The sequence below is a fragment of the Anopheles arabiensis genome, chromosome 2, assembly GCF_016920715.1.
Source record: "Anopheles arabiensis isolate DONGOLA chromosome 2, AaraD3, whole genome shotgun sequence".
NCBI classification, from domain to species: domain Eukaryota; kingdom Metazoa; phylum Arthropoda; class Insecta; order Diptera; family Culicidae; genus Anopheles; species Anopheles arabiensis.
Window position 1 is genome coordinate 19,010,868 of NC_053517.1, and position 27,606 is coordinate 19,038,473.

The 27,606-nt window shown below is 54.4% G+C and overlaps 1 protein-coding gene across 2 annotated transcripts in view; it reads left to right on the plus strand.

Moving 5' to 3' along the window:
* The window catches only part of LOC120895604 (histone-lysine N-methyltransferase trithorax), a 121,081-nt gene that overhangs the window by 89,344 nt on the left and 4,131 nt on the right, over window positions 1–27,606 (plus strand). Inside the window, exons 2-4 of one of the 2 annotated variants that reach the window (XM_040299108.1) lie at window positions 13,783–15,679; window positions 15,756–23,720; window positions 23,811–27,579. In XM_040299108.1, the coding sequence (XP_040155042.1) occupies window positions 13,783–15,679; window positions 15,756–23,720; window positions 23,811–27,579 (13,631 nt within the window). Of the gene's footprint in view, window positions 1–13,782; window positions 15,680–15,755; window positions 27,580–27,606 lie in introns of both variants that reach the window. The other variant, XM_040299107.1, reaches the window with a different exon arrangement.

Here is a 27,606-nt window from a genome sequence, read left to right on the forward strand (position 1 = left end):
AAAGGGGTTGAGCAACGGAATGGACGGGGATCCTAACCAAATCCTTTTACGCGTTCCATTTGCCATGATGGTCCTGGTGTTGTGGTGGAAGGCAGACAGGCAGGCTGGCACGTGGACACATAAAACGGGCGCACACTTACTTAATGCGCGCGTCATCAGTCATAACCGCAACCGCAGTGTTTTGAATAGAGTTAAATGGCGGTGGGTGGTTTTCGAATATGGAAATGAAGGGGGAGGCGAGAAGCAGAGGAGGGTGCGGTGTCAGTCCGGTTGCAATGATGACTTTCCGAGTTTTCCCCGAGTACACTGATGGGTAGCATCATCATCGTCCATCCATCATGCTCTGTCATGTTTGATGTTTAACCATTGAACGTGCATAATTTCCACTAATAAACTGATTTCATATTTGTCCACTCTTGTATGTGTGTGTGTGAACTTTTCTCCCGTGCCTTCTCCACCTTCCGGTCCCTTTCTTTGATACATCCAAATATGTTTGATGCCAGTGTGCAGTCGGCCGGATGAAAGCCATCAACTTTGGCATTTGCATTTTGTTTTTCACTTGCATGGTGAAACTTCAAACAATCACAACGAGGGCTGTATGTTGGTCAACTTATCGTACATATTTTATCATTCTTTCTGTTTGATGCTGTCTGTGCTCTGTGAGATTGATAAAGCAGCATGGAAAATGTACAGCATTTCCAAGGACCGGCTCAATCAACCAGACAAAACTGTTGCCAAACAGACACAGGGACAGGTGTTGCCTGCTGAACGGAAGGAATGGGAAGCTGATTAAGCAAATAATGTGTCACATATACTGTGTTTCAGCACGGAAAAGCATGCATGTTATCGAAAGTTAATCCATTGAAAAGGCTGTATCGTGTGCCTCTCTAATTAAACCAATTGCGTGAAAGGAATGAACTAATGAATTACATTCTCAATCGCCTCTGCTCAACGTTTTATTCGAATGTACAAATGTGTGTGTGTATTAAAATTATATTTCTTCCCCAGCTCCACTGTTTCTGTATTATTCGTTCCCTTGCGCGCATTCCCTTGGTGTGGGGTAATACGAAACCCGATCGATCGAATGATAAGTCGTGGCTGCTCAATTACAAAAAACGAGAAACTCGTACCACATCCGGGGAGGATCATAAATGCTGTTTTGCCCTCCGATCGTCACGCTCCGGTACACAAAACCGTCCACAACTCATTAAGCGAGACGGACGGTAAAATAACACCTTTGGTGCGCTGTGTTACACCACCCCGCACACAACAAAAATATATATAAAAAAAAAAAAAACGCAGAGACATTCGAACGAGAGAAGCGCGCGCGCGTTTGTGTGCATGCAATTGAACGCTTAATTTATCCATCCTCCGGTCTCCCTTGTTTGTGTGTGTGTGTGTGTCTGCGATTGCATCCTACTGCAATTTGCGTCGCCATGAATATCCGGTTTGACGTGGCAAGAGAGCTCAACAACGACGCCGAAACACGATGCAATATTCTTTCACACAGCTTCATTCTGTGTTTCGATTTCTCGCGCCTTCCGAACGCATCATTTTTCTTTTGCGCCTTTTTTCTCGCACGCTCAAGCCCCCCCCATCCTACCGGTTCCATTCACAACGTCCTTGTTCTGCCCGTTTGGGGGCCTTTGTATCTGAACTCTTTCACCTTCTTCCTACGCTTACGCAATTGCGCTCCAGCGTTTAATGTGTACCCATGCGACGACGAAAGACCCTTCCCTGGAACGAAGAAGTTGTTCCCTTCCATACAAGGTGATATCTCTCTTTCACGCTTGCCCTCTTCCTCCCCCCCCCCCTCCTCCTCAAACAGCGATGTGAAGGTGAATGATTTTGATGATATTTTTGCACAAACATAAAACCTCCCTGTTCTTCTCCTCCCGATCGTGTCGTCACTTGCATCGTCTTGCCGAGAAGAAGCGTTTGCGTGAGAATGAGCGCTTTGCTTCGCTGGCGCAGGGAAAGTTAGCTGATTGGGGCGCAGAACACATTGTTGAAACCGCGTGTTGTGTTGAATGGAAGGGGGTAGAGAGGGTTTGTCCCTTTCCCCCCTCTTCCCATCTCCATGGGTTTGCAAGATGCTTCAACTTTCGCGCGCCAACAGTGAGTGGTGAGTGCATTTTTACAATTGCATCATGCTGAAGGGCAGCAGCGTTGGCAGGGTTGTGCTGTGCGTGATTATTTTTGCCCTTTTTTGACGGGAAACTATTAAACCGGAATTCGCTTCCCTGTGTACGTGTGTGTGTGTGTGTGTGTGTGATTTTGGTGTGTGGCACGGCAGCAGCTCTCTTCAGTGTTCGTGCACACGGTCGGTTGATTATAGCGATTATTATGCATTCTTACCGTGTATGGTGGGCAGTTTGCAAAAAGGCGGGTGGGCCGTTCGGTTCTTGCCCAAAACAGGATGCAGGAGTTAATTTTTATACCACCGCTACACTCCCAAAAAAAAAAAAAAAAAAAAACCACAAAAAAGCCGTTGGGTTCGTGTCTTGTTGTGAATGTGACGAAATGAGTCTGTTGCAGGTTGATTTTTTTCGTCCTCTTCTCTCGATTTCATTCCCTTTTTTCTCCCTCCGGTAGATGACGAAACAAGTTGTCATCGAATGTGTTTGTCCTTGTAAAAAGTGTGTTTGTATCTGTGCGCGCACACAGACAAAACCAAAACGTGAAATCGATAAGAATGGAAAGTAGCGCTTAAAAAAGCAGCAACGACCGTTAACGTACAGCGGTTAATAATGGTCGGTACGGACAGGCGGATGCATATAATGCTGTTCCTGGCTGATGCACTTCTCCCCTCGTCTCAGCACCCCTCCCCTCCCTCGTTAATGCACTCCAGAACGTTTATATGCTGTTTAATTTTATTTATTTATTGGTCTAAATGGTTTGCGCTTCTCTCGGTGCAGAAGTGCATGCGTGCGTGCGTGTACCCCGGCCGTTGTGGTGTGCACTGCACTGCTGCATATCGAGTGCATATCCTGCAGGTGTGTGCGTTTGTGTCTTTGGCTGGAAACGCCACTTTCTCTTGCCCCCTTTTTCTCCTCACTGCGCCGAGGACAGCGAGAGGAGGCAGCAAAGGAAAACGGCAAACGCTTCAGAACATGAAACAAGTTTCTCGAAAGAATAATGTTTCTTCCCCGCTTCGTTCTGCTTCACCGTTTTGCTGCTTCCTTGTTGCTATCCCGCCAAGTAACGTCGCTTAACGTTTATCGAAAGCATTTTTTCAACACAAAAAAAAACAAAACAAAAAAACGCACACAGAATAAGGCAGCGGCAGCAGACACGGAGAGAGGAAAGGTTTTGAACGCAATGGACATGTTCTCGACATCGGTTGGTTGATTTCCTTTTCGGGGCAGCTTTGGAAACAGTTTTCGCATCTTGCACCACGACACCGGCACGGTTGTGGGAATCGGTTTTATCTTGGGGCGGCCCCTCCCCCTCCGTCGTCGTCGTCCTCAATCATCATGCATCGACCGGACGCGCGCGGGCACATGGATGAAAATGTCTCAGCGTCACACTGCGCGCGGGTTCGTCGTGTCGTGCCTTTTTGTGTCTTTGCTTCGTCCTTTCGAAACATGTCGTTTGGGGAAGGAGAGTTATTTATTTTTTTGTTTTGTGTTTTGGACGATGAACGATTATGGCAGCCGGAATGGAAATGTACATGTCCGATATCATTACCCCCCGTCTTTCTCGCCCTGCCGTCCACTGTGGTAGGCTATTATTTTAGGTTATCAAAATTATCATCAATTAATCTTGCGGTATTTAAGTGATAGGTTGCACTGGTGGTCACACGTGGCTACGTTCGTACCGGGCCTGTGTTCGTGTTTTAAGTTTTATCTGATAGTTTTTCGAAAAAAGAAAGATAATTAATGCAATGCATAGGGAGCTTAATCCCTCCCTTTATATCCTGAGGGTTTGAAATGTGTGTGTGTGTGTGTGTGTGTGCATGTGCACATGTTTATCGTGCCTTTGTGGCACCACGTGGCATTTAATTCTGATCACGCATGCAATTAAAAATAGAACGTAAATTAAACACATTTTACGTTGAATATTTTTGAATCGAAAAAGCATTATAAATAGGGTAATAAAAAAAAGCTCTTAGTAATAAACCTTGACAGGCCCAATTTCGTCCAATGCAATACAAAATAACTCGCGATAAAGAAGACTTTTGTTTGACACAATGCTCCTGACCACGATCCCCCCCCCCCTATTACTTGTGGTGAAATGACTCTGTGTGTGATTTAAACAAAAATACCCTCCAACCCAACCGAACTAGGTTCCCCGGGCGCGTAATGGAAGGAGAAATAAATCCTGCAATTATGCTCCCTCACGTGTGCAGTGTGTGGGCCATATAGGGATTACCGTGCGGCCAGTAACAACCACAAACCTCCACCACTGGTAGCAAATTTCAACAAGAAAGAGAGGGGAAAGAAGAAAAAAAGGCACTGCATTACGTACACACGCACCCCCTCGAAACCAACAATCATCCTTCCTTGTGCCCCCCCCCCCGCGACACGCCTTGAGCTGCACATCAAAAACCCGTTTTCGGGGGGGAGGCGATATCTCAAATGCATCGAGACACACTGCACATGAATGTGGTGGTTGTGGCGCAGTGTGGCCTTTTATTTTGCAGAAGCTGGAAAAACGGCCCGCGCAATTCGCATCAATGACGCGACCGAACCGTGCGCTTGTGTGTTTGTGTACTTAAGGGGTTTTAATTTTTCAGCAAACTCCTCTCTACTGACCACAATTTGTGTGCAATAATAATCCCCTTGTGCGCCCCGGGAACACTGCGCTCCTGCACCACGCAGAGTGTGATGTGCACAGGCAGTAAGAAAATCGTAATAAACATTAACAGCACTCACCGGCGTGTGTGTGTGTGTGAGTGCAAGGGTGGGAAAAAGGGTGGCAAGACTTTTGCCATATTAACGAGATTTGCGTACCCGGCTGGGGTTTCGATAATGAAATGAACGATTTTATTACATTGCAGGGAGGAAATAAAACAAAAACAGGCAAACGTTTTACTGCGGTGCAATTTTGTGCGTTTGCACCCGAGTGAATCATTGTGCCATTGTGGCACTGCATGCACTTTTTGTATGTGTGTTTTTTTATTCTCTTTTTCCTCCGCTTCTGTTTAATTTCGTGTGCAATCGCCTTCCATCAATAATGGACAGGCGATTGACGTAAAATCAATTCTAAAATTAAAGCGCATTGCTGCTGCCGTTTCCATTCTGCATCGATGCACCCACCACCACAACCACCCCCTCAATGGTGCACCAATGGAATGAGTGCAAAAAAAAACCAAACGGTGCAATGATGCGGCTTGATATAGAGGAAAAGTTTAACATTAATCAGTTTATGTCAATTCATGTTTACCACCACCATCCACCACCGCGGGCAAGGATTAATTAAATCCCTTTACTGACAGCTGCCTTAATTGCGGAACACACAATATAATATCGATTTGTGGGGAGTGATGCGCAGGGCTGGGGGGGAGAGCTTTTATGTGTCGTCCATCCACTGTCGGCAAAAGTAATGACGCGTTGAAAACCGTTGAGAAACGGCAAAAATTCGAATTGGTAAAGCGTCCACCGCACACACACACAGCCATATAAACGTCTGTGCAAATATTCGGCCACACACACACACGCACACAAGCAGGCGCACATGCACACGCAATGGTCAAAAATGCAGCGCGCAGCGAGTTGCATAACCTTTCTCTGCTCCTTTCGAAACTTCCATTTTTTTTTCCCATTTCGGGGGTTCGGTGCAGCAGCAGCAGGTTAAAAACGTGCCCCTTACGAAAAGCTTCAACGCTTCGATGTCTCCATTCCGCCCCTGTGCCAAATCGAAGGCCACCTCCGCCACCACCACCACCACGTGCAAAGCGCGGGAAGAACATAACAGAATCATTATCCAATCAACTCTTCCCAGCTTTCTGCAAAATGCTGGTGTGTTTTCTTTCCTCCCCACCGTTGGTGCGTTCATTCCTTCTCTCTCTCTGCACACACTTGCATATTGCGGGAGAATGCAACTACCCTTCGGGAACTGTGAACGCACACACAAGCGAAGGAAAATGTCGAATGTCGCTCGAATAAAGTGCCCCACGAGAGAGAGAAGCACTGGAATTTTATGTGCGCGCCACCAGCAGAAGCAGCATGCATGCATGTGCATGTGCATGATGCGAAGACGGTGCAAGCGGTTGCCTCGACGGAACCGGTCCCGGCGGGTGTAATGGTGTTGTGGTGCCGCAAGAATTAATGTCGAGATGATACGCTTTTTTTTTGGTGTGTATGTTTGTTTGCGCCAACATCCAACATTTCCGCGCGCGCGAAATGTGTTCTTTGGTGCATCGGGATTTTTCTCTTCCATTTCCTTTTCGTTATGCATGTGTGTGTGTGTCTAGGCGTATGTAAACACGCTATGCCCACAGCTCTTTTGCTTAAACCGAACCCCACCGCGGTGCCCGCGATGCGTATAAAATGTATAATCACTTATGATTGGCATTAGGAGGAATTAGTTGGCATGTTTTTGTCTGTGCCGTTTGTGCCAGCCAAGCCGAGCCGAGCTGAGCATAATGGCGCCTCGCGAAGTGTGAAGAGCAAACAAACACGCGGGGGAATACAAAAAAAAATAACGGGGAAATTCAATCTTCCCCGCTAACACGAATGAGTGGAACGCCGCCATGTGAGCGGGGCGCTGCATTCTGATGCCTTCAAGAATGATGCTTTGGAATGCAGTTTTTAAGTTCGTGCTGTTATGGGCACTAAGAGGAGACGGATTTTGCAGCTAGTCAGTCGTGATTGATGCTGTTAATTAGTGCAATAACGTCTAGGGAGCTAACTTCTTCATCTGTTCCTTTTTTTTCCTTCTCTCTCCTGTTGCCTCTTTTGCTTCTTACACATACGCACGTCTAGGCTTGACGCGGTCTCAATATCTCGGTCAACTGTAAAATGTGACGCAAAGGGCGGGGCGGGGGATTCAGGAAGAAGCCCGTTCCGCATTCTTGAGGCGCAAACGGTGGCGCGTAAACATTCTTTATGAAGTCGGTCTGTTTTGTGATAGAAGAAATGAATTTTCCTGCATGCAAATCATTGCTTAAGGGATTTATATTTGCATCACATGTTACATTTTTTTTTTTCGTTTTGATAAGTAACACTTTTAAACACACATTACACTAGCATGTGTGTTGCTCTTATTGTGTGCATAATGTTGCTCTTCCATGTTTTAATTTCACATTCATCCCACGTCCCGAAACGTTTAGTGTGGCAGAGTCAAATGTACACAAAACATACCTTGCATAATTCTTTTCATTGTGTGTCTGCGTTTATATTTGCATAAGGACCATCTGGTTTTTTTTTTGTCTGCCCCGCACACTCACCCCAGTAGTTCTTGTTTGTTATTTGTGTGTGAATCGGTTGGAAAATTGAATGCTAATTAGTGTGCAATTATTAGCATACGGTTGAGGTGTTGCGGCGGTCGCTGCGAGGATTTATTTATCTATCCATTTTCACTCTTTTTCACCCCCTCCCTCGCACCATGTGCTCTCTACTCTCGTGCCTCATTCTTAATTGTGTTGTGCGAGTTTATAATGAGTGGCAAAGAAAAGACCGCACAAACCGCGCAGTGCGCGCTCTCCCAGACGAGCTGTCATCGACAGGTCGAAGCACTCTCTCTATAAAGTTAAACTGCATAATTTCTGTTCCTCCTCCCTCACAACTCCCCCCCCTCCCCACTCCATTTCGTCAATAATCGGTTGCCGAGTGGCGTGGTAAACATTTAATGTCCCGTCGAATAATTAAAACTTCATTACGGAGGGCTCAAACACACACACACACACACGCACCCATTCACACATCAGTTAATGATGACGAGACACCGTAGTGGTGTGTGCATTTGGCTTCTTTTTTTTTTTGCGCAATTTGAATGCACCGATAAAAACAAAATACTCACACAACCTCTAATGGATGGGGGCGCAGTACATGCGCTTTACGTTTTGTACGGTGCAAGGAAATAATCGCTTTCAATAATTTATTACATTTATCATGTGCCCTGTCCCAGAGTCAGCAGCGAGAACGGGTGCATAAATTATGCTCTGCGGTGCTCTGCGAACAACACCATAACAACACACGCGCGGGCTGTGATGGTTGAGTTATCGAGCGGAATGAACGTTCTGACACATGGTTCGTCACCGGCACATTAAATTCAACCGTCGTCTCCCCAAACAACGGCGACGCGTACAATTGTTTTTATTTTTATCTTCAACAGCGCGCGCACAAAACACACACACACACACACAAAAATGGCATTAAAATTCCAACGTGACTGTAATATCGATTACTACCACTGCTTGTTTGTACACTTTGTCGCCAGCAAACAATTACCTGCAACAAACAAACAAAAAACGACGGAGTTTGGGTTAGAGCAGCGGGTGCGTGCGTGATGGTACGACACGCATCTTATTTTCACAATTACGATTATGAATGTTGCAAACCCCCTAACACCACCCCCTAAATGGAAGAGTCTAGGCCTGCCTGCCTGCCTGCACCACATCATGCAAATCGAATGCAAAATGAAGTTGCAAAAAAAAAAAAAAACGAGAAGAAAAACAAACGGTGGCACACCAAACTTTTCATGTCGTCAATTCCGCGCGAGTACGCGCGCCTGTCCCCTTCTTCCTGGTGCCGGTTGTTGCTGTCACTGTTGGCCCGTGTTGCCTCGCTGTGGTTGTTTGGTTGTTGACAGCCCCTTTTTGCTAGTTTGTGTCGTTTGTTTGGGTAACCTTTCGACCCGTTCGCCCGTTTTTTCTTCCTTCTTTTTCGCTGCGCTTATTATTATGCATTCCCCCATTAAATGCACCTTGCGCGTTTGCGTTTGCGTTTAATGTTACACCTTTTACGCTTATGCTTTTTAATACATTTTTACTCCATCCTGGGAAAGGGAAGATAGGGAGACCGAGGCAGAGGGTTAGAGGGGCAGGCTAACATGGTTCAAAAAGAAGAATATTTGCAACTGCAACATTCACACGCAGCCCAGTGTGCAGGCGTGTGCAAGTGCATAATGTTTGTTTATGCTCAGGCGGGGGGCGGGTCCCTCTCACACACTCTGCCATTCAATGTGTGCCTTGGCATTATTAATTAAAAAACGAACAAGAGAGAGAATGAGAATGAGTGCGAAAAATCCAAACACACACGGCAGCACATCTTAATGCTCTGCTGTAGGCGGAAATGCAAAGGGAAACGAACGGTGGTGCAAAAGCGGTTCATGCGTGACATTTTTGCAGTTGTTGGCCGTGCTGCTGCTGCTGCTACTACGTTTGATGATTACCATTCATTTAGAATAGGGAGTGGTAGGGAAGCAACTTACACTTTTACCCGCCCCTTCCCTGTGTCTGCGTAATTACTACTTTACGTGTGATGGTGTGTTTTTTTTTTTGTTTCTCCTTACACACATTCATTTGCTCGTATCAATTGCAACCTGCTGCTGCGTGTGTAGGTTGATTTTTTTTTAATTTATCCCGACTAGTTGCAGCAGTTATGCTTATCGAGATTACCCGAAACCATTTCGATGGTAATGTGCAGCCCCCTCTCCTCCATCATTAAACGTGGTGACCTTTCTCTCTTTCTCGCTTTTCCCTGAACTGCATTCTCTTGCGCCAAGGGCTGTGCGCTGCCGTGACGAAATGGCGGTGAGAGTCGACCGCCGCCTGTGCCTTTCTTCCTAAATGAAGTAAGAATGTGTTTTGCTATTTAAGTGCGTTTATTTTTTCACTGCCATCGTCATTATTCATTATCTCAGCAAGAGAAAACAATGGGGGGCGGCTCTCCACTCCACATTCTAACGGCGCAGAGCCCCGGTGACACAAACCCCCCAATAGGATGTGAAGTACGGTAGCGGTAAAGAGTGGTGTGCATTCTTCCCTTCCGACGATCGTTCGAAGAAAGGGTAGCGAACCACGAACCACCGGAAAAAAGTAGAGCTTGTTGCAAAAATATCCCAGCCCCACCCCAGCTCACGGACAGTGTTGAAGCTTAACCAACGATTAAGTAGAATAAATATATGCACTTACTACACCCAACGATCGACGCCCAAAGGTGGTGTTGAGCACGGCATGGTGGCATTATTCGCACCACCACAACCATCCCGTTTACACACCGTGCCCCCCCCCCCCCTCCGATGCTAACGATGCATTTGCACCCTTCCCGAGGCGGCGCAAAGGGAACGGAAAGTTGCTTTTAATTTTTTTTATTATTTTATTTTCCTCCCGTGTGTACCGTGTACTCGCCCAAGAAAAGTTCGGTTTCGTTTTGTGGTTTGTTTGAGCGCATTTTACCTTCTTGCGTTGGAAGCGCCTGCCTGTGTAAAGTGGTCGCGATCGATCATATCGTGGGGAAGTAAAGAGGAGGTGTGTAATGGGTGGAAAATGCTAAAGAAAACTCGTTTTTTGCACCATTTGACATTCCTTTCGGGAAGGGGAAGGAAAAGAAAAGGAAAAAAAGAGAGAGAGAGAGAGAGAGAGAGAGAGAGAGAGAAAAAGCACCCGCCGTGTCAGTGTGCGCAATTGCAAAAGGGAATTTCTGAGCAAAAGGGTCTACGAAGCAGCAGCAGACATGAACCTTCCGCCCTTTGCCGGTCGCCGATCCGTGTGTTAACCCTTTAATTAAGTGGCTGCTAATGGCGGGAACAGCATTTTGGTGGCCCCCCCTCTTCGTCGAAAAGTCCCTAATTAATGCCCCTAATAATGGCGCAGCTTTTTGGTGACCTCGGTAACCGTTCAGTCCCTCTCCTCCTTGCCGTTAATCAACCATCTCTCCGTACCTTTCCATTATTAACCGTTGATCTGGCAGGAAAAGTGCTACACCTTTAAGGGTTAAGTGAAAAGAACGTACCATCGGGGGAAGCCATGACGCAAAGTTTGTTTTTGTGTATGGTCCCACCCATCAGAGAGAGAGAGAGAGAGAAAAAGGGCGTTGCGATCGGAAAGCAAAGGTACACCATGCATAAGAAGAGGAAGGTTGCAGCGATCCGGGGTGTACTTACCGCGATTATCACCATCAACCAATTCGCAATCACAGGAATACGAAACCTCCAAGCACAGAGAACAGACAAGCGACCGGTGTACATCTCTATACTGTAGAGCCTCGAGAGTGTACAAAGTACTTGTCGAACGGCCCGTGGTGTAGGAAAGATTTTGACTTTAAGAAGTCTTTGTATTCCCTCTGCTCGGTGTCCTGTAGTTGTGTTCGATCCGTGTGTGTGCCTTTTGACCATCGTTGACCGTCGAACAATGGTCGGTGGGTGATCAACAACAGTAACAAAAACTACAACAACAAAAAACATTGGAGGGAAGAAGTAAGAACTCGATCACCTTTTGTGCCCTCCGCGTGTATTTCTTGCGCTCTCGAGGGTGTCTTTCTTCACATGTACAACGTGCTCGCTGGTCGTTCCGGTATCTCAGACAACCAGGAGACAAGCAGTAAGAAGGGACGGCGGGACACAGTTGCTGTGTGTGCATTCAAGGGTGCATTAAAAATACAGCAACACACGGTCAACAAAAATCATCATTTTAAAGTCCTTCCGATCCCGGACACCCTTGAAGATACGGTATGAATGCGTGCAGCAGCAGCAGCATGGGTCTTTTAAAGTGCAACAGCGCAGCGAAACACCGCGATGAAAAGAAGGTCCTCCTCGTTCGATGCGCACCGTGCTGCGCTGATCGATTCGCGCTGTATTTATGAAAAGAAACGCACTGCACTTGTGCAAGGTTAAGGCCTGGGTTGGTCGGTTATGATTATTTTATTAGTCGGGGACTCGCTCCGAGGTCTGTTCTTGTTTTTTTTTTCCTTTCCTTTCCTTTCCTTTCCTTTGCTCTGCATCGCCGGTACACCAATCGGCCAGGCGCGTTTAGCATCCGATTGTATGTGTGTTGTGGCCCGAATGGCATCGGGATCCGTTCGCTGGTCAATTTATCATCTTGCCACTCCAGTCGCGCGCGTATCTTTGATGCAACTACAGCGTGGCGAACCGCAACAAGAACGAGCACAGAAATTTGCTCAATTATGTGTAGAGCAACGCGCGCCCTCCTTCTCTTTGGATTTGCTGGTGCACAACAGTTTTTGCCTGTTTGCTGTCCGTTTCCTTCTCCTTTTCACCGTAGGTAGTAGACTGTGTGCTTTTGTCCTTTCCAGTCGCTGCTTCGAAAGATGAATAGAGACCCAGAGGATGAACGTTGAACACATTTGTAAAGGAAATCTGCACTGCACGCTGTTATCTTCATTTGATTTGTATTAATTATAACACATTTGCCGAAGATTGATCGAAATCCATCCATCCCTGGCATCGGTGCGGTGGCTGGCATTCAGTGTGCTTCTGCTGCTGCTGCTGCTGCTGCTACCCGTAAGTCCATTAGAGGTGATGATGCACTGAATAAAATGCATGAAGCCGTGGTGTGTAGCTGCTGAGTTCATTTACCATTGCAACTTCCATGCATTCTGCTCTGCACACACACACATACACACTCATCGTTGACTCGGCTTTTTGTGTCCTCTTTTTGTGCGGCCCACCCCACCCGATCACCCTTACCCTGGTGTGTCTGCGCGTGAGTGATATTTAATCAGCATAAAGAATGCAGAACAAGTTTTTCATCAAGTTTCGTGCGCGCTCTCTCTCTCTCTCTCTCTCTCTCTCTCTCTCTCCATCGACGATGCATACTTCCCATTATTTTGCTGCAACCTGAGGGCATTTCTTAAGACGAGACACCAACTCTCGTGCACCGCTCTCTGCTTTTTTCCCAACTGTTCGTTAAGGGGAAAGAAAGAACAAGAGAAACTCTTTCAATCCAGCGTCCAGAGTAGGACGAGAATGTGATGGTGTGCCAGCTTGGGAAAGCTTATGTACCGGAGGGAAATATAGTGCACGCTACCGCCCTCCCCCGCAAAATCGATATCAATCGATGGGGTGGGGAAAAGGGGGGAGATGGGTGTAATGTAAATGTTTGCAAACGATGTAAGCGAATTTATCCACGGCAGCGCTGCACTTCAGTGTGCGGTTAGGAGGACGAGCGTTTGTGGTGAGGCGCGTCCAAGGGGACGGATCGTTTTGATGGAATGTAGTTTTCGTCTACAGGATCTACACACCCTCACCAAAGCTGCGGGTCAAAACGCTCGAAAGAGGATAAAAATTGCTAAAGTACACACACAAAAACTGTTGTTAATCTGAAAGGCGATGGAAAAGCGCAACGGGCGGGTCGGGTTATGGGCAGTAAGCATCGGAGTTGTCGGACGCCGGATAACGTGTAGAGAGAGATACCGCCAGTTCCGTCCCCGGGAAATGCTTTCGTAAATGTTAGCTCAATATTGAGCGAACGTCGTGTCTTCTCGCGGGTAAGCTCTACTGTCAACACAGCTGCTACTGTGGGCAGATTGGATTCGAAACGGGAATGAAGGCAAAGGAGTTATCTGACCCGGCGGAAGCATCGCCCGAGACAGTCATCCCGTAATCTGCTTGCCAGTTGTGATTTTGATCTTAATGGAGGCGGGTTTTACCATTTTGTGAACAAAGCAATTCAATATTAATATGCTTCACTTCTTCACTGTGTTTAAGTTCTGCTCCCTCTGTCGTCGACGTGCGGCAATGCTTCTAAATGACTATACTTTTCGATTTCCGCCCCCCTTTTAATATCATTATGCGCGCGAGGTTTTGGTTTTTTGTAAATTAATGTTTTTCTTGTGTGGTTTTTCTTCTCGTTTCCCCCGTGTGTGCAATTTGTAGGATGGTGGCGCCAGCGAGAACAATGAAACCGAAAGCGGTGGCGATGATAACGATGACCACAACAATAATGGCGAAAACGAGGACGCCGAAGAGGAGGAGGAGGACGACGACGAAGAGGACGACGACGACGAGGACGATGATGAGGAGGATTACGACGATGAAGAGGACGACGAGGAGGAGGAGGAAGAGGAGGAGGATGAGGAGGACGACGAGGACGAGGAGCAGGACGGTGAAGGGCGAAAGATACCGCCGCCGGTCGGTGCAGTAGGCACGGCGGGGGACGAGTCAACCGCAACGAGCAGCAGCAGCAGCAGCAGTACTGCAGGGACAGCTGCCGCCACCACCACCAGTGCCACCAGCGGCTCGTCCACTGCAGCATCGATCGCTTCCACTTCGGGCCCCATTAGCGGCACGAGTGAGGTTAGGTCAGTCGTCGGCAACGGCCAACAGCAGTCGTCATCGCAGCAGCAACCGACGATGCAAAGCAGCAGTAGCAGCGCCCGAAGCGAGAAGCTGCCAGCCACCGGAAATGGTTTCGAAATGAAACCATCCACCCTGACGTCGGCGCTGGCCCGCCGGTGCCCGCCCGGTGTGGCATCCGGTCGAGTCAGCCGGCAGCAGTCGCCGGCGTCCTTCGACCAAACGCTCAACACAAGCACCAGTAGCGAAAGCAGCAACACCAGCAGTAGCAGTAGCAGCAGCAGCAGCAGCAGCAGTCTAAGTCCCACCATCGGCAGTACTGCGTCGTTGGGTCGCTCGCAGAAGACGGAAGTATCGTCGTCGGCCGAGCAGCAGGGAGCAGCGATAGCCGACGGAAGCACCGACTCCTCGCAGGCAACCGCCGCGACACTAATGGTTGGCGCGAAGCTACCAACGAACGCTTCCGCCGCCCAGTCGCCACCGGGCACGGTCGCAGCAGCACCACCGGTGAAGAAGAAAAGTGTTACGTTTCACACCACGCTCGAGACGACGGACGAGAACATCGTGCGGAAGGTGTACAACCCGGACACGGTTCCGCTGCCATCGATCATCAAGAAGGAGTGTCTCGCCCGGCCGATCCGGCTGAAGAAGAGCTTCAACCGGAAGATGAAGAAGCGGCTGCAGCGGGCGGTGGCGGCGGCGGCCGCTGCCGCAGCGGCCAGTGCGGCCGCCTCCGCGTCGGCCGGCACTTCCGGTGCGAGCAAAGCGATGGAATGTCTGGTGCGCCCGTCCCGGCTGACGGAGATCGTGCAAAAGTCGTCGTCGGGCGGCAAGCCGGCAGCATCCGGTGCTGCGTTGGTGAGCTCACTGGACAGCAAGCCCGGCTGCGGCTCGGTCGGTGGCCTTGGCTTTGGGCTGAAGGTGGCCGAGGGGCCGAAACCGGGTGGCGTTTGCTCCTTCGGAGCGTTGGTTGAACCGGCACCACTGGTACAGCCAGCAGCAGCAGCAGCGGCTACGACGACGGTGGCCACAGAAGGAGGCGAACTGACGAGCAACCGTAACCTCGAAAGCGGTGGCACCCAGTTCGGTGACAAGCGGTTCATTCTGCCGAAGCGGAGCGTTCATTCTAGTCGTGTGATAAAGCCGAACAAACGGTTTCTGGACGAGTTTGAGTTGGAGATTAAGAAGAAGAACAAAAACCTGGCTGCGGCGGCTGCCATTGCGGCTGCAGCTGCGGCCGCCGGTACGGGTTCCGCTTTGGGCGGTAGTGCTGGTGCTGGAATGGCCCCGAACTCCTCCTCCACTACGGCAGCCGGTCTGGGAGCGTTGGGCAAACCGACCGGCGGAGAGCTAGCAGCTGCTGCTGGAGACGGAAACGAAGGCGACGGTGTGGCCGGAGACGATACAAGGCGAAGGAAGGACAAGAAGAAGCTCGATGAATTGACGACAGGATCGTCCGACAAACTTTTAGCTACAGGTATGTTTTGTATTGCTTTTTTTTGGTGAGAAATTGTTTGATAATAACCCATTTTTTATCAATTTACTTTGCACAGCGCATCATCACAGCCCGGAGGGAAGCCCGGCCGGCGACCGTCCACTCATGACGCCCATCAGTATTAACCCATTCGCGAAGACATCACTCTCGGACGGTACGCTAGCGGGCGCGGGCACGAAAAGCGCCGGCTCGAAGCTCATGAAACCATCGCAACTTTCGCCGGCGATCGGGCCCGGCTCGGTCCTCGGTGCGGCCGGCAGCGCCACCAACACGACCACGAATCTCGCAGCGGCTTCCTCCATCTTTGGCAAGGGCATCCTGCGCCAGCCACGGTTGCAGTTTGCCACCTCGCTGCTCAACAGCGCCGGTCACAGCATCGGAGGCATGAATGGTGCCGCCGCCGCCACCCTAAACAGTATTACTTCCTCAAATTCCCACGCTCTTCACGCTGTGCCGTCGGGCACGAACAACTCGGTGGTGACGGCAGCAGCAGCAGCAGCATCGGCAACCCTCGGATCAAGCAACGGCGCGACCGAAGGATTGTTTACAATGCATCTGAAAGCGAAGGCAAAGCTCGACTCCTCGAAGCTGTTCTCGGCGGCGCTCGGTGTTGGCGCGGCCGCCGGTGTTGCCGGCCAGCCGGGCACGGGCAGCTCCGCCGGTGCAGCACCCTGCTGCATCTGCGGCATCCCGGTGAACTCGCGCCACTACGCGCAGCCGACGAAGAAGTACGGCGTCAGCTGCTGCGACGTGTGCCGCAAGTTCATCTCGAAGATGGTGAAAAAGCTGGCCACCGGGAGCCTGATCGGTCCGGGACAGCCGGCCGGCGGGGCGGACGTTACAATGCTCAAGTGCAAAAATGAGGGCAAGTGTCTGATCGTCCCACCGTCGCAGCTGATGCGGCCGGAGGCAGTGAAAACGCGCCACATCTTCAAGGAGCGGTGCCACGCGTGCTGGCTGCGCAAGTGTCTCGGTAGCTTCCAGCTACCGCCCGTGCTGAAGATCCGGCTGGGCCAGACGCTCCCGCTGACGATGCGCACGTTCGAGCCACCGGCCAGCGGAACGCCGGCCGGCTGCCCGATCACGCTGAAGAAGGATCCGTCGACGGAGGGCAATCTGTTCGCGAACAGCATTGCCGAGCACGGACCAGCGAACGGTGGGACCGCCGGGCGCATCCTGTGGAACAGTGGCGACAGGAAGCCGGGCACGCTGGCGGACGGTTTCAGCAAAGCGTTCAATCCCTTCCTGGCGCTGCACATCAATCCACTGTCGCAGAACAACAGCACGTTTGGCAGCGTGCCGCAGATCAAGCTGTCGCTTGGAGGTAGCGAACGGAGCAGCCTGATGGCGGCGAGCCCGAGTAGTTCGTCAGGCGCCAGCTCGTCCGGCGGCAAGAGTCCGCTGTCCGGCAAGGAGGACATTTTCGCGCCGATCGAACCGCGGAAGGAGAAGGACGGCGTTAAGGTGGAGGATACTAAATCGGTGCTGGCGGCAGACGGTGTCGCTGCCGGCGCTCGTAAGGACATCAAGGAGGAGCAGGAGATCAGCCCCATTAAGGCACCGCGCACGCGCAGCAAATCCGAAGCGACCGGCACGGACGCAGCAACAGCAACCACGGCAACAGCAGCGCTCGAAACGAAGGCGGAAGCATCCACCGCTTCGTCAGCTGCTGCCAACGGCTCGACGCAACAGCCTACGGCTGCCGGTGGCAGTGCTGCTGCCGGTTCGCAACCGGCGACCGGCCCGAACAAGGGTGCCGCGTCCGACCGGCAGCGCATCGATCTGAAGGGCCCGCGGGTGAAGCACGTGTGCCGCAGCGCGTCGATCGTGCTCGGCCAACCGCTGGCCACGTTCGCCGACGATGGTTCGGTCGGGTCGCCCAGCGGTGGTGCGCTGGAAAACATCGAAACACCGCCGAGCGATAGTGCGGCCGAACCGGCCGAAGATCTGCCGCTGATGGACCGGGAACGACGGGCCACGAAGACAGCGGTGCCGTCGGGCGTGAAGCCCCAGGACTGCAACGATTGTATCGATCCGGGCGTAGCGCTGTCGCCGCCCGCGACACCGGACGATGATGCGGAGACAGTGCGAGGCACACCGACCAAGAGCGATCGATTCGATCCGGACACGAGCGGATCGACGGAGAAGGAGCTGGTAATCGACGAAGACAAGCTGCCGGATGGGGCCGAGGCAAAGGAAGAACAGCTTGCCGATGCCGAATCGATTGTTAGTGATTTGAAGGCGCAAATTGGCGAGAGTGTTGCCAATACCATCGCGGCGACGGAAGCGATGCCCGCTAAGGAGGATCAAATGATGAAACCTCTTGCCGTGGCAATTCCTGCCGCACCGGTGGCAAAGCGGTACGACGAGAGTGTGGAAAAGCCGACCACACGGAAGACGACCAGCTCGTTCCGCCCGCAAGCCTCGAAGCAGTTCGGCGTCGGTGCAATCGCGAAAGGTCCCTCGAACATCAGCGGCCGGAAGCAGCAGCAATCGCAAGGGTCCTCCGCACTGGTCGCCCTTGGCGGGCGCAATGCAGCCGCCTCGATGGGCGTCGGAACGAACGGCGGCCTGGGGGCGGGCTCAAACCTACGCACCCCGAGCGATGTGCCGATGATTTCGATCGACTTCTGGGAAAACTACGACCCGGCCGAGGTTAGCCGCACCGGGTTCGGGCTGATACTGTCCGAGTCGATGCCGGTCCGTGCGCTCTGCTTTCTCTGCGGCAGTGCCGGGCTGGAGAGTATGCTGTTCTGCGTGTGCTGCTGCGAACCGTACCATCAGTACTGCGTGAAGGACGAGTACAATCTGCGAACCGGCACGGGCACGGGCCTGGACGATACCGGCAACATGAGCCTGCTGGACGTGACGCTCGGTGCGTCGCCCCAGCAGCAGCAGGAGCAGCTGCTGATCGCACGGTACAACTGGATGTGCCCTCGGTGCACGGTGTGCTTCAGCTGCAACATGGCGACGGGCGCGAAGGTAAAGTGTCAAAAGTGTGCGAAACACTATCACACCACCTGTCTCGGGACGAGCAAGCGGCTGCACGGTGCCGACCGGCCTCTGATCTGTGCCGCCTGTCTGCGCTGCAAGAGCTGCGGCACCACAAACGTGACGAAGTTTATCGGCAACCTGCCGATGTGTACGCCCTGCTTCCGGTTGCGCCAGAAGGGCAACTACTGCCCGCTCTGCCAGAAGTGCTACGAGGACAACGATTTCGACCTGAAGATGATGGAATGCGGCGACTGCCGCCGGTGGGTGCACGCGCGCTGCGAGGGACTGACGGACGAGCAGTACAACATGCTGAGCGTGCTGCCGGAGAACATTGAGTTTGTGTGCAAGAAGTGCGCGAAGCACAGCAGCGACAGCACGGCCCACCTGTGGCGTGATGCGGTCGCGGCTGAGTTTAAGGCCGGTCTGCTGAGCGTCGTGAAGCTGCTGAGCAAAAGCCGCCAGGCGTGTGCGCTGCTGAAGCTGAGCCCGCGCAAAAAGTCGCCCAACTGTACGTGCGGTGCTGCGGCCGGCTCGATCACGAACGGGAAGCAGATTTCGTTCTTCACCGCTGGGCAGCTTGGAGAGGGCGGATTTTCCGCCTCGAAGAAGCCGAAGCTGGACGAAGACTCGATCTACGACTTTAGCAGCGAGAACAGCTGTGGAAGCAGCAGCGGGAACAGCAACACCGGCGCTGGCTACGCCGTGGTGCCGGTGGCGGGCAGTAAGTGTTACTGCGCTGGGCGTCAGGCAATGCCGGGCAAGGGTTCGCCGAACGGGGGCGACATCAGTCTGGTCGACATCAAGCAGAAGATCAACGCCAACGAGTACTACTCGCTGCAGGATTTCCACTACGACATGAACCTGCTGCTGCAGGTCGTCGGCTCGGAGGAGCTGACGGTGGCGTACAAGGAGTTCCTGAGCGAAACGTTCCCGTGGTTCCAGAACGAAACGAAGGCGTGCACCGATGCGCTCGAGGAGGCGATGCGCGGCGAGGTGGATCAAGCGAACGGGCTGGATCAGTACCACCACTCGTCGGCCGGGGTCGGCGGAATGGGCGGTCGGGTCGGTGGGCACACTGGCGCAGCCCATCTGGCTGGCGGTGCGTACGAAGCGTTCGGACCCGCGCTCGACCAGAAAGTGCCGCAGATCGACATCCCGCTGGACGAGCTGACGGATTACTTCCACGACACGGAGGAGGAGCTGCTCGACACGCGGATGTGCATGCTGTGCAAGCAGCACGGCGAAGGGATGCCGCTGCACGAATCGCGCCTACTGTACTGTGGGCAGAACAATTGGGTGCACACCAACTGTGCGCTCTGGTCGGCGGAGGTGTTCGAGGAGATCGACGGTTCGCTGCAGAACGTGCATTCGGCGGCGTCGCGCGGCCGCATGATCAAGTGCTGCCACTGCGGCGTGAAGGGTGCCACCGTCGGGTGCAATGTGAAGAACTGTGGCGAGCACTACCACTTCCCGTGCGCCCGCCGCATCGGGTGCGTGTTCATGCTGGACAAAACGGTGTACTGTGCGGCCCACGCGGGCGAGGCGAAGAAGAAGCGCTGCCCGGAGGAGCGCCACTTTGAGATTGCGCGCTCGGTGTACGTGGAGCTGGACCGGCGGAAGAAGCGGTTCGTCGAGCCGGCCCGGGTACAGTTCATGATCGGTTCGCTGAACGTGCGCCGGCTGGGCCACGTGGTGCCGACGTTCAGCGACCACGCGGACGTACTCATCCCGACGGACTTTGAGTGCACGCGGCTCTACTGGTCGGCCAAGGAGCCGTGGAAGATCGTATCGTACCGCATCAAAACGTCGATCCAGTGCAACAACTACGGGTACGGGACCGATCTGGGCAAGAACTTTACCGTCGATCACTCGTCGCACAGCAGTACGGTGCAGTGGGGCCTCACACAGATTGCCCGCTGGCACACCAGCCTGCAGTACAGCGATGGGCAGGACGAGGCGGAGTTCGATGCGCAGGACGAGAGCGAAGCGCTGCAGCAGCATCTCCTATCGTCCATGTCCTCAACGGGCACGACGATGACCACCACGACAGCTACGACGCAGTTGCGCAATTACGACCGGGGCTCATCGGTGAAGCAGCAGCAGCAGCAGCAGCAGCAGCAGCAACTGCAATCGCTCTGCGAGTCGAATCACGGCGTGTGCGGCGACGATACGAACGACGAGGAGCCGCAAAACACGAACGATCTGCTGCCGCCGGAAATTAAGGACGCAATCTTCGAGGACCTGCCGCACGACATCCTGGACGGCATCTCGATGCTCGACATCCTGCCCAAGCTGATGACGTACGAGGATCTGCTCGCGATGGATCTGAAAACCGATGCCACCTTCAACGTGGACATACTGAAGGATCCGAACGGGCTGCTGCAGGTGCACAGCAATGTGGCTGGCTCGTCCTCGTCCTCGTCCGGTGCTCTTGCGTCGAACGCTCTCGGGCAGCCCTCCAAGCCGGAGGATCATGCCGGCATGGATGTGGACGATATGGTTAGCCTGCAGGAAGCGATCGGTGGTGCCGTCGGATCGGAGCTGAGCAACGACAGCTGGGCGAAAACGATCGGCACACCCGGCATCGAGGACGCCCTGCTGTCCAGCATGACGAAGCCGAACGCTACCAGTAACAGTGCGACAGCAAATGCTGGACAGCAGCAGCAGCAGCATCGCGAGCTGAAGCGTAGCAAATCGGACCTGCTGGAAGCGATCGCAGCGGTCGGTAGCCATCAGCAGCCGCGCGGCCAACGGTCCGGCAGCTTCTCCTGGAGCACCAAGCAGCTCGAATCGACGGCGGCCGTCGTGGCGAAGCGTCGCAAGATCGGTAAAAACAACATCAAACTGTCGGACGTGCTTTCGCTGGGAAGAATCAAGGAGGATGCGGCCGGCGCGGCCACCTTTGCCGGCACGCTGTCAACGACGATCACGACGACCACGACGACGGCTACACTGGCGACTGCAACGACCACCACCGTCGTGATGCAGCAGGAGCGGCGCAAATCGCAGGACGAATACTCCTGGGCCGCGATGAAAAAGTCAACGACCGTGCTGGAAGGCGCGTCGTCGGCGGAGAGTGGCCACGTGTTCCAGAAGCTGAAAATATCCCAGCTGGACGGTGTGGACGACATCTGTCTCGATGGGACGGTGGGCGAGATGAAGATTTACTCATCGCGCTCGATGATCGAGGCACCGGTCAAGTGTGACCGCTGCCAGGCAACGTACCGCAACCAGGAATCGTACCAGCGCCATCTCAGCTCGTGCGAAGTGCTCTCGACCAGCGAATCCGAGTCGGAAACTCGATCGCCTCGCCTGCTGAGTCCCGAACAGCAACAGCAGCAGCAACAGCAGCAACAACAACAGCAACAGCAGCAAATTATCACCGGCCAGATTGCGGGCACTGCCGGCAATACGTTCCTTTTGCCGCAGGCCACAACTCAACCGCAAACGATCACAACCGACATTTACGGCAATACGACGGGCTATCTGACCGGGACGGCGCAAGGTGCCGGCCATCCGCAAACCATTTCAGTGCTGCAGACCGGACAAACGATCAATCTCGGCAACGGCAATCAGGCGATACTGTCCAACCTGCCCACCTCGATGCCGATCACGATCAACCAGCTGTCGTCGAACGGCATCCCGATCCAAACGTCAGCGGCCGGGGCGCAGCAAATCCCGCTCCAGGGCACGGTTGGGTTGCAGAATCTGGCCGGCAACATGATCATCTCCGGCCCGAACGGTCAAGGGCAACTGTTCGCCACCACGAACCAGTTCCCCAACGCCACCTTCCAGCAGCAGTCGCAGCCGCAGCAACAGCAGCTCCTGCAGGACAACGGGTCGCAGCAGTACGTGCAGAGCAAGCAGCGATTCATTCAGCCGGCACCAACCGCTTCGCCGATCACGTTGCCCCACAGCCTTGCGTCAGGCGCGGGCCCCATGTCAACCACGACGCTCAGCACCGCCCAACCGCTCGGCAGTGTATTCGCCCAGCAGCCGCAGATCATCTCGATCGGACCGAACGGGCAGCCGCAGTTGATGACGATCGCCGCTCCACAGCAGCAGCAGCAGCAAACGATCCTGCAGACGGGCGGCGCTCAACAGCTGACAATGCAGCCGACAGCGAAGAAGATTGTCTACACTACCGCCTCGCCGAAGAAGATGATGAGTAAGCTGGGTCAGCAAGGCGCACTGAAAACGAAACGTGCGATGGCATCAAACGGTGTGGCCAAGTCGGCGATGCAGATGAAGGCCAAACAGCAACAGCAGCAGCAGCAGCACCAACAGCAGCAGCACCAACAGCACCATCTCCATCAACCGCAAGAGCAAACGATGACGCTACATCCCACCTTGCTCGGTGGCCAGACGATTGCTACACCTCAGCAGCAGCAGCAGCAGCAACAGCAGCAGCAACAACAGCAAATCCAGCTGATAAACGCATCCTACCCGCTGATCCGATCGGGAAACACACCACAGCAAGCGCCGGGAAACATCATCTTCCAGACCCAGCCGTCCGCCAACCAGCCCATCCTGGTGCAGCAGGTCGGCGGCAATCAGATCTCGTACCTCTCCGACCAGGGCACGCTCACGCACAGCCCGGTCCAGTACCAGCTGGCCCCGGCGAACGTGCTCACGCAGAACGGGTTCGCCATGGCCACGGCCGGCACGGATGCGGGCACGCTCGCCGCCGCCGCCAACAACATTCTCATCCCGAACGGTACCGGCGGCTACTCGCTCATCCCGGCGAGCGCGCTGCAGATCGCCACCCAGCCGCAGGTAATTGGCACGATCGTGCAACCCCAAGCAGCTACCCTCCAGTGCGGCATGATGGCGGCGGAGCAGATGGTGCTGGGTGCGCCGGGCGGTGCGACCGCCACCGCCCAGCCGACGCTCGAGATGATGGTGACGGATCCGGCGTCGGGCTGCATGTACCTGACCAGCCCCTCGATGTACTACGGCCTGGAGACGATCGTGCAGAACACGGTGCAGATGTCCTCGCAGCAGTTCGTGTCCGCCACGGCGATGCAAGGTGTGTTGAGTCAGAATTCAAGCTTTTCCGCTACTACGACGCAAGTGTTTGCGGCTAGCAAGATTGAACCGATTGTCGAAATGCCCGCAGGGTACGTGGTGCTGAACAACGACGGCACCGCCCAGCCGATGCAGATAGGAGCGACGTCGACGGCGTCCGTCGTGTCGCAGGCCCCGGTCCAGATCCAGACGTCCACCAGCGCGAACGGCGGGCAGCCGATCTTCCAGCAGGCGCAGGCTCCACTTCAACCGACCACAGTAGTATCGTCGATGGCCGGCACGCTCCCCAGCACGATGCAGACGAGCCACCAGCCGATGGGAACGATCCAGCAGCAGCAGCAGCAGCAACAGCAGCAGCAAATGTGGAAGATCGATGTGTCCTCCCCGTCGGCAATCAGTATTCAACCGAGTACAAACACAATTGCTAGCAGCAGCTCGACCGGCGCCACTACGTCGATCGTTACGCCACTGAAACCGTCGATGAAAACGATCGTGCCCAAGGCTCAGCCGCAGCTCGTCAACAAGGTCATGCCGAACACGGCCATGAAGGTGCTGAGCAGCAGCACGGAGCAGATCACTACCAGCAGCGGCGCGGTGTCGACATCCCAGCAGCACAAATCGTCCGCTGCCGCGTACCAGTCGATCGTCTCGTCGTCGGTCTACACGACGGCCACCGCCATGACCACCTCCACCAAGGTTTCGAACGTGATCAAACCGATCACCAAGACGACCAACTACACCAAACCGAAGATCGTGGCCAAGCCGGTCAAGCAGAAGAGCTTGTCCTCGGCCTCGTCGCTGCTTTCGCCGCCACCATCGACGCCGCCACCTCCGACCTCAATGTTCCAACTGGCCCCACAAAATCAGCAGCAACAGGCGCCCCAATCACTGATGATCACGACGCAACCAGTGCCGCAGCAGCACCAGCAGCAGCAGCAGCTACTACAGAACAGCATCACCCTGATACCGGCCGGCAATGCTATCGCCTCGGTAGTGAACAACTCATCCCAGCTGGTACCGATCAAGCCGAACGTGGGCGTGAACGGGCTGCCGACCATCACCGCCAACCAGCTCACCGTGAGCGCGATCAAGCAGCAGCCGTCGATGGTGATCGAGAAGCTGGCGCAACCGCCGGTAGCATCGCCCACAGGGCCAGCACCGAGCGGCGGTCCGATGATGATCATTCAGCCCACAAGCGCAGCGCACAAGAAGCCGCAGCACGGCAACACGCAGGGCGCTATGAAAAAGCAGAAAACCATGCTGCCGACGCAGATGATCAGCTACGCGACGCCCCAACAGCAAGCCCAGCCGGGCCAGCAGCAACCGTACCAGCAGGTAATGAGCGTGTCCACCGGCAGCCAGCAGCAACTGGCCGGACTTGCCCAGCAGCAACAGCAGCAGCAGCTGCAAGCTCAACCCATCACCATCACGCAGGGTAAAGGGTCGCTGGCGAAAAAGTCCGCCAGTGCGGGGCAGATCACGCTGTCGATTGCCAACACCGGCCCGAACGGTGGCAGCGGCCCAGTGCCGGTTTCGATGCCGGCCTCCACCATCACGATCACGCCCTCGCCGCCGGCCAGCATAACGCTGCCGACCGCACCCTACCCGATGCCGCTCTACTCCAACATTCCCACCAACGTGGTGAACCCGATACAGCAGCAGACGAACAGTCAGGGCAGCGGCGCCGGAGCGACGATCGCGTCCAGCGGCAACCCGGTACAAAACCGGCCCACCAATCGCGTCCTGCCGATGCAGGCCTCCGTACTGCAGCAGAAAGCGCCGGAAGTGTCGCAAACGCCGCCACCGCCACCCCTGAAGCTGCTGCAGCAGCAGTGCTCGGAGAAGCTGGACGAGTTTTCCATCATGCCCAGCAACCATCCGGCGCAGTCGCCGTACGGTGTGTCGACGCCGAGCGCCTCCCCGAACGATGTGGACCGGATGAAGCTGGCGGGCCAGGAGGAGAAGCTGCTGCCGTCGGCCGGCAAACCGAATAGCCGGCTTGAGATCGAGATCAAGCCGATCGAAATCGCGCCGCTCCCGTCGGCACTGATGACGCCGACCACGACGAACGGTAGTTGTACACCTTCGCCGCTGCCGCCAGCCATGCAGCAGCAGCAGCAGCAACAGGACTCCTCTCCGATGGTATCGCTAGCGCAAGCGGAAGAGCAGGCGAACAGTATGCTCATGGAGATGGAAGAGCAGACGGAGCAGCTACAGCAGCAGCAGCAGCAGGACCATCTCCAGCAGTCGCACGAACCCCTGACACCGAGCTTCCAGTTCAGTCTCAGCTTCGATGGCAACGGTACGCTGATCCCGCTCGGCGGTGGACCGCTCGATCCGCAGCAGCCCACCATGGCGGCGCAAATCGAAATCAAGCCGATTCTCCCGTCAACGACCGACGGGCTGCAATCCCCGCAGCAGCAAACGACGACGCTGATGTCGCACGATTCGCTCGAGGACGCGGAGCGGCGGGACACGGAGGAAACGCAACGCATCGACGAGCTGAAGCATTCGCTCGAGGCGGAAACGCAGGAGATGCTGGCCGAGGGCCACGAAGCGTCGCTGTGCGGAGACAGTGGGGCCGGCGGTAGCTGTGGCGCGGCGTCACCGTCCCTGAACGACGGTGAGTCCGATTCGCCCGAGATCAAGCATAAGATTTCGGAAATTCTGGACAATCTCGAGCAGCAGACGAGCCAGGAAGGGGAGCAGCTGCAGATGGACGCGTTCGAGAGCCTACGGCAATCGAAGGAGCTGCAGCAGGAACATCACCATCATCATCATCATCACCGTGCTATCGAAACGGATGCGGAGTGTGCGGCCGAAACGGAGCGGCTGGTGGCGGAGCTGCGGGAAGAGTTCCAGAGCTCGGCGGCGTCCTCGCCATCGCTAGCGACGACCGCCACGACCGTACCGTTGATGACGGTCGTCGAGCAGCAATCGAACGAAACTGGTGCCGCCGGCGGTGGTCCGCTTGCCGATCAGCAATCGCTGCTTGCCATCTCGAGCAGCATGTTCGAGCCGAAGATGAAGCCGGATGAGGCCGGCTGCTTCCGGGACGTGGTGGAGCGATCGAGCTTTGGCGGGTGCGGGCCGGCGGCGCACGATTTCGACAGCGTCGCGTTGCTGCACGGTGGCGATGCGGAGAGCGTGCTGTTCGGCAAGATCCGACAGCCAGAACCGTCGCCGATGTCGCAACCGTCGCCGACCGAGCACCACCACCAGCAGATGCAGCTGGACGAGGAGCTGCAGCAGTACACCTCGGTACAGCAGCTACCGCCCCAACCATCGGTGCAAACGGCAGCAGCCGCACCGAAACCACAGGCAGTGCCGCGCCCAACCAGTCCGAAGCTGCTGTACGAGATACAGTCACAGGACGGATTCACGTACAAGTCGACCTCGATCGCGGAAATCTGGGACAAGCTGTTCGAGGCGGTACAGCTCGCTCGGCGTGCCCACGGGCTTGCCGCACTGCCGGACGGTCAGCTGAAGGAGATGGCCGGCGTGCAGATGCTCGGGCTGAAAACGAACGCCATTCGGTATCTACTCGAACAGCTGCCCGGGGTGGAGAAGTGCTCGCAGTACAGTCCGCTGTACCACAAAAAGCAGACCGGTGGCGTCGGCGGCGGCCCGTACGGTGCGGGTGGAGCTGGCGCCGGAGTGAACGGCTTGGGAGCGAATGGTGGAGCGTCCGAGTATGCGGACTACTTCGAGGATCTGCAGGAGAACCCGCACGGTACGGCACGGTGTGAGCCGTACGGTACGCGCTCGGAGTACGACATGTTCAGCTGGCTGGCGTCCCGGCACCGCAAGCAACCGATGCCGATCGTGGCCCAGAACATCGACGATACGATCATTCCAAGGTAAGGTTATCATCAGCCTGTTCCGAA